The sequence below is a fragment of the Tenrec ecaudatus genome, chromosome 9 (assembly GCF_050624435.1).
Source record: "Tenrec ecaudatus isolate mTenEca1 chromosome 9, mTenEca1.hap1, whole genome shotgun sequence".
NCBI classification, from domain to species: Eukaryota; Metazoa; Chordata; class Mammalia; order Afrosoricida; family Tenrecidae; genus Tenrec; species Tenrec ecaudatus.
Genome location: NC_134538.1, coordinates 29,629,753 through 29,642,929, shown reverse-complemented (window position 1 = coordinate 29,642,929; position 13,177 = coordinate 29,629,753). Strand labels below are relative to the sequence as shown.

Below are 13,177 nucleotides of genomic sequence, written 5' to 3'. Positions count from 1 at the left end.
ATGAGCACAATGAAGTGTTCTGGAATCAGTATTTTTCTCAAGGATATCCAGTTTGTTAAGGCCTACATAGTTTAATGCCTTTGTATAGTCAATGAAACGCAAGCAAACATCTTTCTGGTATTCTCAGCTTTGAGCCAAGATCCATCTGACATCAACAATGATATCCCTTGTTTCATGTCCTCTTCTGAATCCGTAAGTTAATATACAAAATATGAACAATTATTTTTAATCTTATTTATTTAGTATTTGATCAAAACTTTTGCTAATAGAAAATAACTCTGCTCAGCCTATTAATTTTTCTTCAATTACTACGATTAACCAACCAGTCGTCCACATTGAGTGCATGAGTGCATTAAGTGCATCTGGAATGAGTTGTTATTACTGAGCAGCCAGGTGGCACTACTCATGAATTTACAGGCTGACTCATAGACGTTCAGTAGACTAATTCTTTATCATGTCAGGGCTATGTCAAAAAACAGAATTTGGTTGTCTAATTTTTAACTCAAAAATTATTTAAAATCTTTCGGATTTATACTAATTTTTCTCAAAACCGTAAATGAGTTTACATTTGGACTGTAATAGAAAAAGATTAAAAAGCAAGTAAGTCAGTACATTGTTTCCATGATTAAAAAAAAAAACACACTACCTAATCTTTTTCCTTTAAACCCAGCAGGAAACAGTACTATTTATATTACACGAGGGTACTAAGGCTACAGTTCACTTTCATTCTACTTTTGCTGGTGTACATGACTGATCTCATCCCTCTTTTTAAATGGAAAATTATAAAATTATATTATCACTACCTGACATCCAATGGGCAGCATAAAACTTCCTTAAATATGAAATTAAAGTTTTTTAAGTTTCAAACATAAACACACCAGAATTTTATTAAATGTCTTAAAATAGTCAAATTTGTGCCACCACATGTCCTGCAAGAAAAAAAAAAGGATTCTAAATTGTAATTAGGATTATCATGAACTGCATCTATTCAAGTTTTCATCATGAGTGTTTAAAATACTAATTATGCTAACAGAAAAAAGACTGAAAGCCATCACCTAAACTCTTACTAATGCATGAACTTATACAAACTTAGCCCCAAACCAAAATCACTGCAATCAAGTCAACTCCAAGTCACAGTGACCCAGAAATCTCTATGACAATGAGGTTCATGTAAAGTTGGCTGATATCAGCAAATGAATTCTCATATGCTTTCACTTATTATCTTTAACTATGTATTCATCAGAGTAGCAAAATTAAAAGCTACATTATAACAGTCACTTCTATCTAAAATAATTTTGTAGTTAATTTTATTAAATTAAATAGTCTCTTTTTTAACTTTCAAAATGTTCACTATTCTACATAACAATACAGCAACAAATTTATTTCTAAAAAGTTGTCCAAATATATCTTCATGCGAACATTCTAACTTTATAGATCACTTCAGGAAAAAAATACTATCACCAAGGCAAAAAGAACATATTTAAGTATGCAGCAAAACCTTAAGCACATATCTTAAATACAAGCTGTAAGTCCAATCTTAAATTGTTTACTGCTTCCTCCAAGTGAAATAGCTTGAAATCCAGGTCACTGGATCTTTTCAATTTTTGAATAATTGAGCATCAGAGTTATTCTAAGTAAACCAAATTCTCTGTACATTATATATGTACAAGTATTTTTGTTTAACTTTAACTCAGTGACCAACACTGAAGTCTTTTCTGATTTAAGTATATTTTTAATTCTCTATTTTCTTCTAGTATTGTTGATTTGTGTTCTCTTTCAAACATTTGGAATTACTCCATTCAAATGATCTTTTTTGGAGGCATAGTGGGTTATGATGCTACAGCAAGGCCAGCAGTTTGAAATTACCAGCCCTTCTATAGAAGATGAGGCTTTCTACTCCTGTAGAGTTAGTCTCAGAAATTCACCACTCAGTTCTACTGTTTGTAGGCTCCCTGAGTCAGAATCAACTCCATGGCAGTGAGGTTGAGTTTGAGATGATAGTATGTATGAGCTAGAAAACATGGATGGATAGTCAGCAGTCCCAGCACTTTGCCATCCTTTCCCCATCAATCTATTAATACATTTATACTTTTCCCTCTTACTTGCTAAATTAACTTAGGAAAATTACCTTTTCAGCTTTGATTTCCTAATCCATAAATTGGGGATAACAACTTAATTTGCATACAGTACTATTCTATATCTACACTAACAGCCTACAAATATACAGATTTTGTAGAGCTTTCTTTTAATAAATTTCTTGACTACCATCTTTCACTTTTCAAATAATATAATCAATACGTCAAGTTTTCTATAATAGCACACTGAAATTCTATTACATTCATGAGCCAACTCTTGGAAATTGGTACATTTTACAATAATCATCCAGAACATATACTGTATCATTTCATTTATACCATTTTTAAGTCCTTCATTAAAATTCAGATAATTCACCAACACGACAACATTTATTCCTAGATATGGTCGTCTTGGAAATGTACGTTGTATGCCACTCCTTGGGAGAAAGATACGGTCGTCCGTTTATGTAGAGATTTACTACCTCTCAAATGATACGGAGCAGTCCTACGACAGCCTGTGGAGGGAAAAGACGAGACTTTCTACTCCCATAAAGAGTTTGTCTCGGAATTCCAGAAGGGCAGTTCTACCCTGTACTATAGGGTCACTAGGAGTTGGTATTGACTTGTCGATGACAGAGTTACTAAATCCTATTGGGTGGCTATGAATTAAAATAGACTCAATGGCAATGAAATTTTTTAGAAAAACATAGACCTCATGATTTTTAATGCACATATACATTCACCCAGTAATTACATTTTAATAATGTGGTATAAATATACTAGTCATGTAAGTCCAGAATTATGAAAATATAAGAGTACTTATTATAGTAGCAAACTATAAGAAATAGCTCAAATATCTATCAATAAGGCAATGATTATCAAAAATGAAGTATTATCATGGATGGGGCATTAAAAAGCAAATTAGAAAGTTAATTACTTCATAAAAAACTGGGAGGAGATTAATTTTTAAAAGTAACAAATTTAAGTACTGAGACTAGATCCTTGCTCTTAGTAATCACTTTAAAAAATTAAATACGACTCAGCAAAACATTAGAATTTTTTCCCCTTTCACTTCAGTATTTATCTCAACTCACTGCTATCAAGCTGATTTGGACTCACAGCAACTTTCAGGACAGGGTAGAACTTCCCCGTGGGTTTCCAAGACTGTAATTCTTTAGAAGAGCAGAAACATGGTCTTTCGCTCTCAGAAGGGATGGTGATTTCAAACTGCTGATTTTGTGGTTAGCAGCCAAAAATGTAACCACTGTGCAAGACTCCCTGTCTTAACCTACAAGAGCTTCATTTGTGTGGAAAAATTCCATTACCTTTTAATGCCATTTCAAAAGGGGCCCAATCACACAGCCATTTAAAAAATAAACTCTCAACTTATATTTCACTTGTGTGAAAATTTAAGAATGCATGACACTGTAACACAGCATTTGGTATTGACTGCTTCTCACACTACACCATGAAATTTGAAACTATAATTCAGGGTGATAATTACTCCCAAATCATCTTGCTACAGAAAAAGTTTCTCTGAATACTTTAAATATATCTAATTTTTAATTGTGTTGTCTTAAAATGTCAAATACCAAAGAACATACTTCCGGAACAAAGTGTTATTATGTATAATATTGAAACAAAGTTTTTTCATTAGGAAAAGTAACAACAAGAAAAAGTGTACTTATTTAAAAGTTCAAGGTAACATTTTCCTTTCATGTTTTTTCCCCTCACCCATACTGAAGTTTTACTTTTTAAGTTATATTTTTAATCATTTTATTGGGGACTCATACAACTCATCACCATCCATCCACACATCAACTGTATAGAGCACATTTGTACATTCATTACCTTCGTCATTCTCAAAACATTTGCTCTCCACTGATCAGCCCAAAAATGAGCATCAGCTCCTCATTTCCCCCCTCTCTAGCCCACCCTTCCTCTACCTTCCTGGTATCGCCACTCTCACCTTTTAAAATGTTTTAATTAATTTTTTACCTCAAGTATGTTCAATTCAAGAGTACAAAATATTTTTGTTAAACAAAGTACACCATATCCCTTAAAAGAAACTTTTCATAAAGATTGTAACCACTGTTTGCCAACCTGAAGTCCTGCTAAGATTCAGAAATTTCAGGACCATTTTATACCTGCTCCCAGATATCATTAATAAATCTTTCAAATAGAAAACCAAAGAGAGAAAGCTGTAACTTGCCAGTACCGCCATACTACTTAAGTAACAAACTGATGGATTCTCTTGTAATTCATCACAAATAAAACTGACTTAGAAATTGTACCTTTGGTAATTGGTGTTAAATAACTGAAAAAAGGATAGGTCAAGAACATGATAAATAAGATTTGTAAGATCCCCAATAAAATAATAAATAAAATTTTAAACAGAAGATAGTAAAACTGGTACTTTACTTTTTCGCTGAACGCATATACAGGACTTTGCTAATTTCTACCCTAAATCCCTTTTATTGTCCACTTGGTGTATTTCCTATTACTTTCAAAGCTTGTTTCAAATTAAATTATCTGAAGCTAGATTTTTTAGTTATACTTGAAGTAATACAAGTTGAGTCTTTGGTGGCTAAATGCCTTATCGCTTGCCCGCACATACCGTAGGGCGTGACATCAGATCGAAACTACATAGTTTCAACAAGGACCAACCACTCCTCCAAAGAAAGCGGATACCGGCGGGCGGAAGGTGGCACCCTTCAACTGCGGGCCAGCGGCAGGCAGGGATGGTCACTGCGGCCCACTTCGGGCCCCTAAGTGCCGGCGCCAGACCTGTTGCGCGTGCCGACCCGCGGGCACGGGGCGCAAGCCGAGGCGCGGGGATGCACCTGCCCGGGCCGCGGGGGGCGGGCGCGCCCGGCTCCAGCCCGCCGCCCCTCCCCCACTCCGGCCTGCACCGGGCTCCGCGCTCGGACGCCGCCCGCCTTTCCGCCAGGCGCCCAGCTTTCCCGGCCACCCCCAGCGGGGAGCAGGGCGGCGGGCACGAGTCGACGCTGGCGGCCGCGGCGCTGGCTCCTAACTGGTGCTGAAAGACGCTCAGAACGCTCACCTTGGCGGCCGCGACTCTGGCGGACATCTTGTCTCCCTCCCGCGCCGAGCGAGTCTCCTCGGACCCGAAACTGCGTCCGGTCAGCGCGCCAGCTCAAGCCCGAGCCCAAATAAACATCTCTCCCCGGCGAGCAGGGGCCGGGGCGGGCGCTGCCGGAGAAGCCCGGCCCACAGGGAGGGGACTCAACTCGGACAAAAGTCCGGAGAGCGCCTGCCCGGCCCCTTGCCCCACCCAGCTTTCCCCGGTGGGGTCCGCCCGGCGACTTCCCCGCCCCCACCGCACCCGCACCCAGCGCGGGGACCGGCGCCGCCTCGCCCAGCGCTCGCCGCCGGGACGACGTCGGGCCTCAGTTCTCGCCCGGCCGCAGCCGGCCCTCGGTCGTGCTCACGGCCCGGGGCGCCCGGCGACTGTTCAGAAGTGGGCTTCCGCGCCGAACTTCCCAGGAATGTGAAGCTGCGAGAGACACAGCGTCGGCGAGCCGAGCTGGCGCCGGGAACTCCCGGCGGCCACGCAAACCTGTCGGTCCGGCCCACTGAGCATGCCCGGTGGGCCGGGGGCGGGGCAAAGAGGGGGCGGGGCGGGCCCCGCCTCCATTTACATCCAACCCTTACTCGCCGAAGGAAGAGTTCGCTTCCCGGTGTAACTTGCTGGACAGAATTTCCATTGACGAGCAAGTCTCCGTGGTTTTTAATATATTAGGTATATTTTTAATCAGTGGTCCGGCAGAAATAGTCCGGAGGAAAAAGTTCCTCAATACAAAAGCTTTTTCTAATAATACAAAGTCCACTTCTCAAGGAGCCACACTGGATTGTTGGCACTAAGAACTGGCTAGAAAGGCCCTCAGTTTTCTCCTTGCTAAGCGTCAGTGCCCACACCTCTGACAATGCTTTTTGTAAGGCACATCTTGATTTCATCTATGAGGAGGTGGTCACAAGGGCCTCTGTGGTCATCAGAAACACCCACGAGAACTGAAATACTGGGGCCCACTTAACAGCTATAGAGCCCCAAAGGGTATATTCAATCTCCCTTCCATCTAAACAGGGATCCTGAAAGGCTTTCTCGCACCACTCCCTCATAGGTAGATTTATTGGGTTTTAAAATAAATACAATAATCTGAACCTGTTTTGATTTTAAGTTAAAAGTATGCAAGTAAAAGGATGAATATTTAAGAAAGCAGATAAGAATTTACTCCAAAAATATTCGCAGGAATGATACAAATTTAGCAAGAGCAGCTTGTGGCTGACAGTTCATGACACTAATGATTTTATCATCGGTCCTTTTTAGTTTAAATTTTAAAGAGGAATTTAACATGTACATATTCACCAATTCCTAAGTATCAGATAAGGATAATGAGTAAATGTTTTGAGTAAAATTATCTGAATTTGTCCCACTAGGGCAGCAGTTCTCAACTTTTAATGCTTACATATGAATGTGGTCATAGCGCCTCTAGATCATTTAGATCTAGAAAATACTTTTATGATTCTGGGTCACCACCACACGAGGAACTGTATTAAATGGTTGTGGCATTAGGAAGGTTGAGAACCACTGCACTAGGGTGTATGCTGAAGTTAATTTTGATTCAGCCAAAGCTTGCCCTTTTCAGTTTGACATCCTATTTAATTTAGATATATTATGGCATATTTTTTGGCACCAGAATTTCTGAATTCTATAGTGGTGAGTAAATGGAAGTAGAGACATGTAGCTCACTCGGTAACTGGCCACTAAACAAACTCCCTATGACCACATTACTATAAACACCAGGGACTTAATTAAAAGAACCCCAATCCAATTTCACTAACCAATACTTTGTAAAATGTGAAACACACAAATGTCAGAAATTCTTAATATTAAATAAGGTAATATTTTTAAGGCATTAAATGATTGTTTTCTCTCTAGAACTCAAAACCCAAAACCAAATACTGCCATCAAGTCAATTCAGACTCATAGTGACCCTATAGAATGAAGTAGAACTGCCCCTGTGGATTTCCAAGACTGTAACTCATTGTTAGGTGTCCTTGAGTGGGTTCTGACTCACTGACTCTCAGTAACACTATGTACAACAGAACAAAATACTACCTGGTCCTGAACCATTCTCACAGTGGATCCTGTGTTTGAGCCCATTGTTAAGCCACTATGTTCATTCCTTTTGTCAAAGGTCTCCTTTTGTCCTTCTCCAAGAACTGGTCTCCTGACAATCATGTACATGAGATATGAAATCTTGCCATATATTGCCTCTAAGGAGCATTCTGGTTGTACATCTTCCAAGACAGACTTGTTTGTTCTTCTGATAGCCCATAGTACTTTCAATACAAGCACCACTGACCTGTCAGTGTGCTGTACTGTGGTGCTTATTTGTGCTGTAATGCTGAAAGCTATGGCACCAGTGTTTCTAATACCAGCCGGGTCACTCAAAGTGAACAGGTTTCAGCAGCTCTTCAGTTTAAAAGAACAGACTGTCCATTTGTGCAACTCCGCTCTTTCTCTTGCAAGCTGCTAGTGGGTTCCAATCGCTGACACTGTGATTAGCAGCCCGACCGGTAACCCAACACACCACCACTGCCCTACCCTCTAGAATTCAGTAATAGGGCAATAGTAACATAATGTATTATACACCAATAACAAGATTCCCAGTGGAGTGCCACGTATTATGTAACCCAAAGCGATTGAAAGTAGGAGGAAAAATCTTACTCTTCCTCCTTCCTTTTTTCCCCTGCATAAAAAATTCAAAATCTTACTCTTCCTCCTTCCTTTTTCCCCTGCATAAAAAATTGATTAAGGCGATTTCTATTTTCAAGTCGTGTCAAGTGTAATTTTTTTGTGTTTTGAGAAATAATCTTTTAAGAATTCTTATTAAAATTTTCTTTTGCACAAATAAAACTTTATGAAAACTTTAGGGACACAGCCTTTTATTTTAATAGGTGTTTGTGGAAGACCTTTCACAATATCCATGTTATTCTCACCATATAATAAGATGTACAAGATATGAAAATAATAATTATAACTTATCAAGGGGTCACAAAGGTAGGGGGGACAGGGAAGGATAAAAGAGAAGCTGATACCAAGGGCTCAATAGAAAGCAATTGTTTTGAAAATGATGCTGGCAACATATGTACAAATATGCTTGATTCAATGGATGTATGGATTGTTATAAGGGTTGTAAGAGCCCCAGTAAAATGATCTTTAAATAAATAAGATGTACAATCATCATTGCCGGCAATACTTACACTAAGTGTGGCATCTTTCATAGCAGCTAAACTTGCAGACACCATCTACAAATGTGCAGAAATATTCCTCTTTCTCACATTTATCAATTTTACAATTGACTATATATAATTTGAGTATTAGATTGCATTGATTTGTTGTGGCTCCTGTATGTCTGAAACCAATTTTACTACTTTTGTCAGAGTTAAAAGTCAAAATCAAGCAAAAATATTTCACCTTATAACTCTATCCATTAAGAATAATGTTTTAAAATTAATACAAATATTCAATGAATATATGTATATCTTAATTTTTGTATTTATAATATATAAATTAATATGAAATTAAACATAAAGCACCACTGTCAAGAATTTAAAACATAACTCTATTCCTATAGTTTTGGGAGGTACATGCTTTGACAAGAAGTGGAAAAACATACATCATAGAATCACTTCTGTAACCATTGAGTTTATCTAACAAAGCACCAGAAAAAAAAGTCAAGTTCAAAATAACAATCTATAAATTATCAAGGGCTCATGAGGGAGGGGGGAGGGGGGAACAGGGAGGGAGGGTAAAAAAAGAGGACCTGATGCAAAGGACTTAAGTGGAGAGCAAATGCTTTGAAAATGATTAGGGCAAAGAATGTACGGATGTGCTTTATACAATTGATGCATGTATATGTATGGATTGTGATAACAGTTGTATGAGCCCCTAATAAAATGTAAAAAAAAAGTCAAGTTATACCAACTTTTAATGCTTACATATGAATGTGTTCATAGTACTTCTAGATCATTTAGATCAGTGGTTCTCAACCTGGGGGTCCCAACCACTTTGGGGTTGAACACCCTTTCACAGGGGTTGCCTGATTCATAACAGTAGCAAAATTACAGTGATGAAGTAGCAACAAAAATTTTTTTATGGTTGGGGGTCACCACAAATTGAGGAACTGTTAAAGGGCCACGGCTTTAGGAAGGTTGAGAATCACTGATTCGCATAAAAAAATACAGGCAAATTGGAAATTCACATTAAGAATTAAAATAAATTTAACCAAGTTTATCTTTGGATTGAACGAAACAAAAAAAAAAAAGAAAGAAAGAAAAACTCACTGCCTAATATCATAGCAACCCTATAAGGCAGGGTAGAACTATCTATGCCTGTGGGTTTCCAACATTGTAACTCTTTATGGGAGTAAAAAACCTCATCTCTTTTCCATGGAGTGGCTGATAGTTCCCAACTACTGTCCTTGCTGACCTCAACGTGTAAGCACTATTGCATGTATCTTATTGTTATCTAATGCAAACTACACAGGAAACTGAAAAACCACAACCCTTACAAAAACAACTTCCTGTGGGATTATTGGTGTCTGTGGCTAAGAGAAAAATATTATGTGTAAAATCTTTATAAATCTTAAAAAGATTTATTTAAATAGCCTCAAGAGAACAACTATATCTGCACCCATATTTTTAAAATGTTTATTTATTCTGTTATAAATATATCCTTAGAAAGGCGGATATTTATATTGTTTTCAATATGAGCTAAAGATTTACGTATGAAACATAAAGAGGAAGTACTATGACATTTAAGCATATAAGACAATCATAAGAGAATGCATATAAAATAAAATATATAACACAGAAAAGTAACCCCTATCTTTAAGAATCCATAAACTGTTCTAGAATTCCCAATGTCATATTACAGTGTTAAATCAAGAACATAATGAAAATCTCATATAGGCTTCTAGATTTCACAGACAAGTAAAATTTAAAAAATGCATTTTAAGGGCATAACTTTTCCTTTATTTTGTACTAACTTTTAAAATTTTGCTAACTTTTCCTTTACTTTGTAAATTTTTTTAAACAAACATTGTTATTACCAGCATCTGTCATTAAAAAACAAAACACATAAACACTAAGGCTTGTTTTTTTTTTAATGTTTAATCAGTTCCGAACAAAACTGTTTTCCAAGAACGTCTTTGTCAGATTGGTCTAAAGTGGAACTTTCTCGTTTTAGAGTCTTATATGTCAGTCCCTGGATGCTGCAAATGCTTAATATACTTGACTACTAACCAAAAGGTTAGTGCTTGCAGTCCATCCAGAGGTGCCTTGGGGGAAAGGTCCGGTACTCTACTGAAAAATCAACCTCTGACGACTCTAGAGCGTCCAGTTCTACAATGACACACTTGATGTTGTCATGAAATCATTATCATCTAGAAGGCATTTGGTTTTAGTAGCCCCCTCCAAAGATCTCTTTATATAGCATCTCCCTGCTCAGCCCAAGCAAACCATTTCTTCTCATAATCCAATAAGAAAAGTAGAGCGTAATGAATGGGAACTTTCTAACCTTCCTGTTGACACCTTGACAACTCTACCATGGACATCCATTCTTCTCCATCTCTAATTCTCCCCTTGGTTCCCAAGTGGAAGAAAAAGTTTGTACTCAAACTCCTAACCTCAATGATGGCTCTTTCAACCCACCCAGCAACTCTGATGAAGAAATGCCCCTCAGTCTGCATCTGTGAGGACTATAGCAAAGACAGTGCTACAGAGAAATCCTACTCTGTAACAGGTGGGATCTCCATGGGTCTAAATCAACTAGCCACAACGGATTTATTCTTGCCTCCCCCCCGCCCCCCAAGACCATGAATCCCATCTGGGGATTGATCTATGGGCTGTGAGCTCTCTCCATCATCTTAATCCTCGCTTTAGCTAAAATATTCCATCTTACGTGTTTCCCACCTAAAAACAAAACTCCTGGTCCCAGGCTTGGCTGTGTGGCATTGCATAATACAAAGATAAGTGGTAAATTTCACCTAAAAATTCAAAGTTTCCATTTTTCTTCACTTAGAATATGAAATAGCAAATTTAAAAAAGACAAGATAGAAATGGGGGGTGGGTGAATGAATATGAGAGTGAAACTTTATGCACCTATAATGAATGATATTTAAATATTTTTCCTTTATTTTTTAAAAACTTTTTATTGGGGGCTCTTAGAGCATGTATAACATGCCATACATCAATTGTACATATATTGCAATTTTTTCTAAACAATTTTTATTAAATTTTCTGAACATTTACTTTCTATTTGAGCCCTTGGTATCAGCTCCTCTTTTTTCCCTCCCTCGACCCCTTCCACCCTTGTGACCCCTTGATAAATGATAAATTATTATTGTTTTCATATCTTACAGCTGTCTCCTTTCACCCACGTTTCTGTGGTTCATCCCCCTCTGGGGTGGGGGTTGTTGATCATTGCGATTGGTTCCCCCTTCCTCCCCCTACCTTCCCCTATCCTCCTCGTATTATTACTCCCATTTCTGTTCCTGAAGAGCTTATCTGTCATGGATTCCCTGTTTTGCAAGCCCTTATCTGTACCAGTGTACATGCTCAGGTGTAGCCAGATCTGAAAGGCTGGTCTTGGGTCACGCTAGTAGGGGGTGAGGAAGCCTCAAAGAACCAGAGTAATATTGTTTGTTTCATTGGTGCTATACTGCTCCCTGGTTGACTTATCCTTTCCTGGTGGCCCTTCTGTGAGGGGATGTCCCATTGTCTACATATGGGTTTTGGGTCTCTGCTCCAACCACCCTCGTTTTCAACAATATGGTTTTTTGTTTGTTTGGCGTTTTCTGGGGCCTATTACCTGATTCCGTCAATACCTTATGATCACACAGGCTGGTGTGCTTCTTTGATGTGGACTTGTTGCTTCTCTGCTACATAGCTGCTTGTTTAACTTCAACCCTTTAAGACCCCAGACACTATATCTTTTGATAGCTGGGCACCATCAGCTTTCTTCATCAAATTTGCTTATGTCTCCATTTTGTCTTTGGCGATCGTGTTGGGAGGGTGAGCATGACAGGATGCCAGGTTATTAGAACAAATTGCTCTTGTGCTGAGGGAGGGCTTGCACAGAGGCCCAAAGTCCATCCATTTCCTTAATGTATTGCCATATAAATATATGTTCATATGCCAATACCTCTATTTTGATGAATTACTATATTTACATGAGTGCACACCTACGTTTATACCTGTACCCATAGCCTTTGCTTCTTAGATCTTTCCTGTTTTCCTTTTACCTTATCCCCCACCATCATGCTCGCCTTTTTTTGCCTCTCAATAATTCAGCTAGATTCCTGTTGCTCCAACACCAGCAGGATCTCTATATCCTCCTCATTGTTGCTTTGCTTTTTGAATAAAGATCTCTACATTTGAACTTTGTACTGGAGTGCACAATTAAAATCAGCCTTGAGGCCACATCTGTTTAGATATTGTCCTACCAATTCATGGTGATCTTCTCAATGACCAACTGTATGTCTTTTTATTGTTCATGATTCCCAGATCTTTTGACATTTTCCTTCCTTTAATTTCACAAGTAATACATAAATATATTACTTCTGTCCAAGATGTAACAAATTTTTAAGTCTAGCCATACCACATCATCCTATTCCTACTAGTCATAAACACTATTAAACCTAATTAGAAAATGTATTTCTAAGCCACTTTCTGTGTAAGTTCGTGAATATACATATAGGAATATGTATGTATGATTTAGCATTTGTTAATAAATGATCAACTGGATTTAACATTGTTGAATTTATTTTCTTCACTTAATATCCTGTACTGGAGATTATGCCAAACAATAAAACTTCATCATTTTAAAACTGTTATCTAATACTACATAGTATAGATGTCCTATAATTTAGCTAATAAAGATGACTTCTGCTATTGTAATATTACAATGAGAGGGATCTTGGTGGCATAGTGGTTACAAGTTGGATTTCAGTCCTCAAGATCAGCAATTCAAAACCACCAGCTACTGTGCAGAAAAAAGACTAAGCTGTCTACTC

General features: G+C 38.2%; 1 protein-coding gene across 5 annotated transcripts in view; it reads right to left on the bottom strand.

The window, feature by feature from the left end:
- Positions 1–13,177, bottom strand: part of TJP1 (tight junction protein 1) — a 430,437-nt gene that overhangs the window by 156,237 nt on the left and 261,023 nt on the right. For 2 of the 5 annotated variants that reach the window (XM_075557958.1, XM_075557956.1), the window contains exon 1: positions 5,140–5,649. The exons of the other annotated variants lie outside the window; for them this stretch is intronic. Coding sequence is in view for 1 of the 2 variants with exons in the window: in XM_075557956.1 (XP_075414071.1) it covers positions 5,140–5,166 (27 nt within the window). In the remaining variant the exon portion in view is untranslated. Of the gene's footprint in view, positions 1–5,139; positions 5,650–13,177 lie in introns of those variants that run through there. 5 annotated transcript variants of the gene reach the window in all.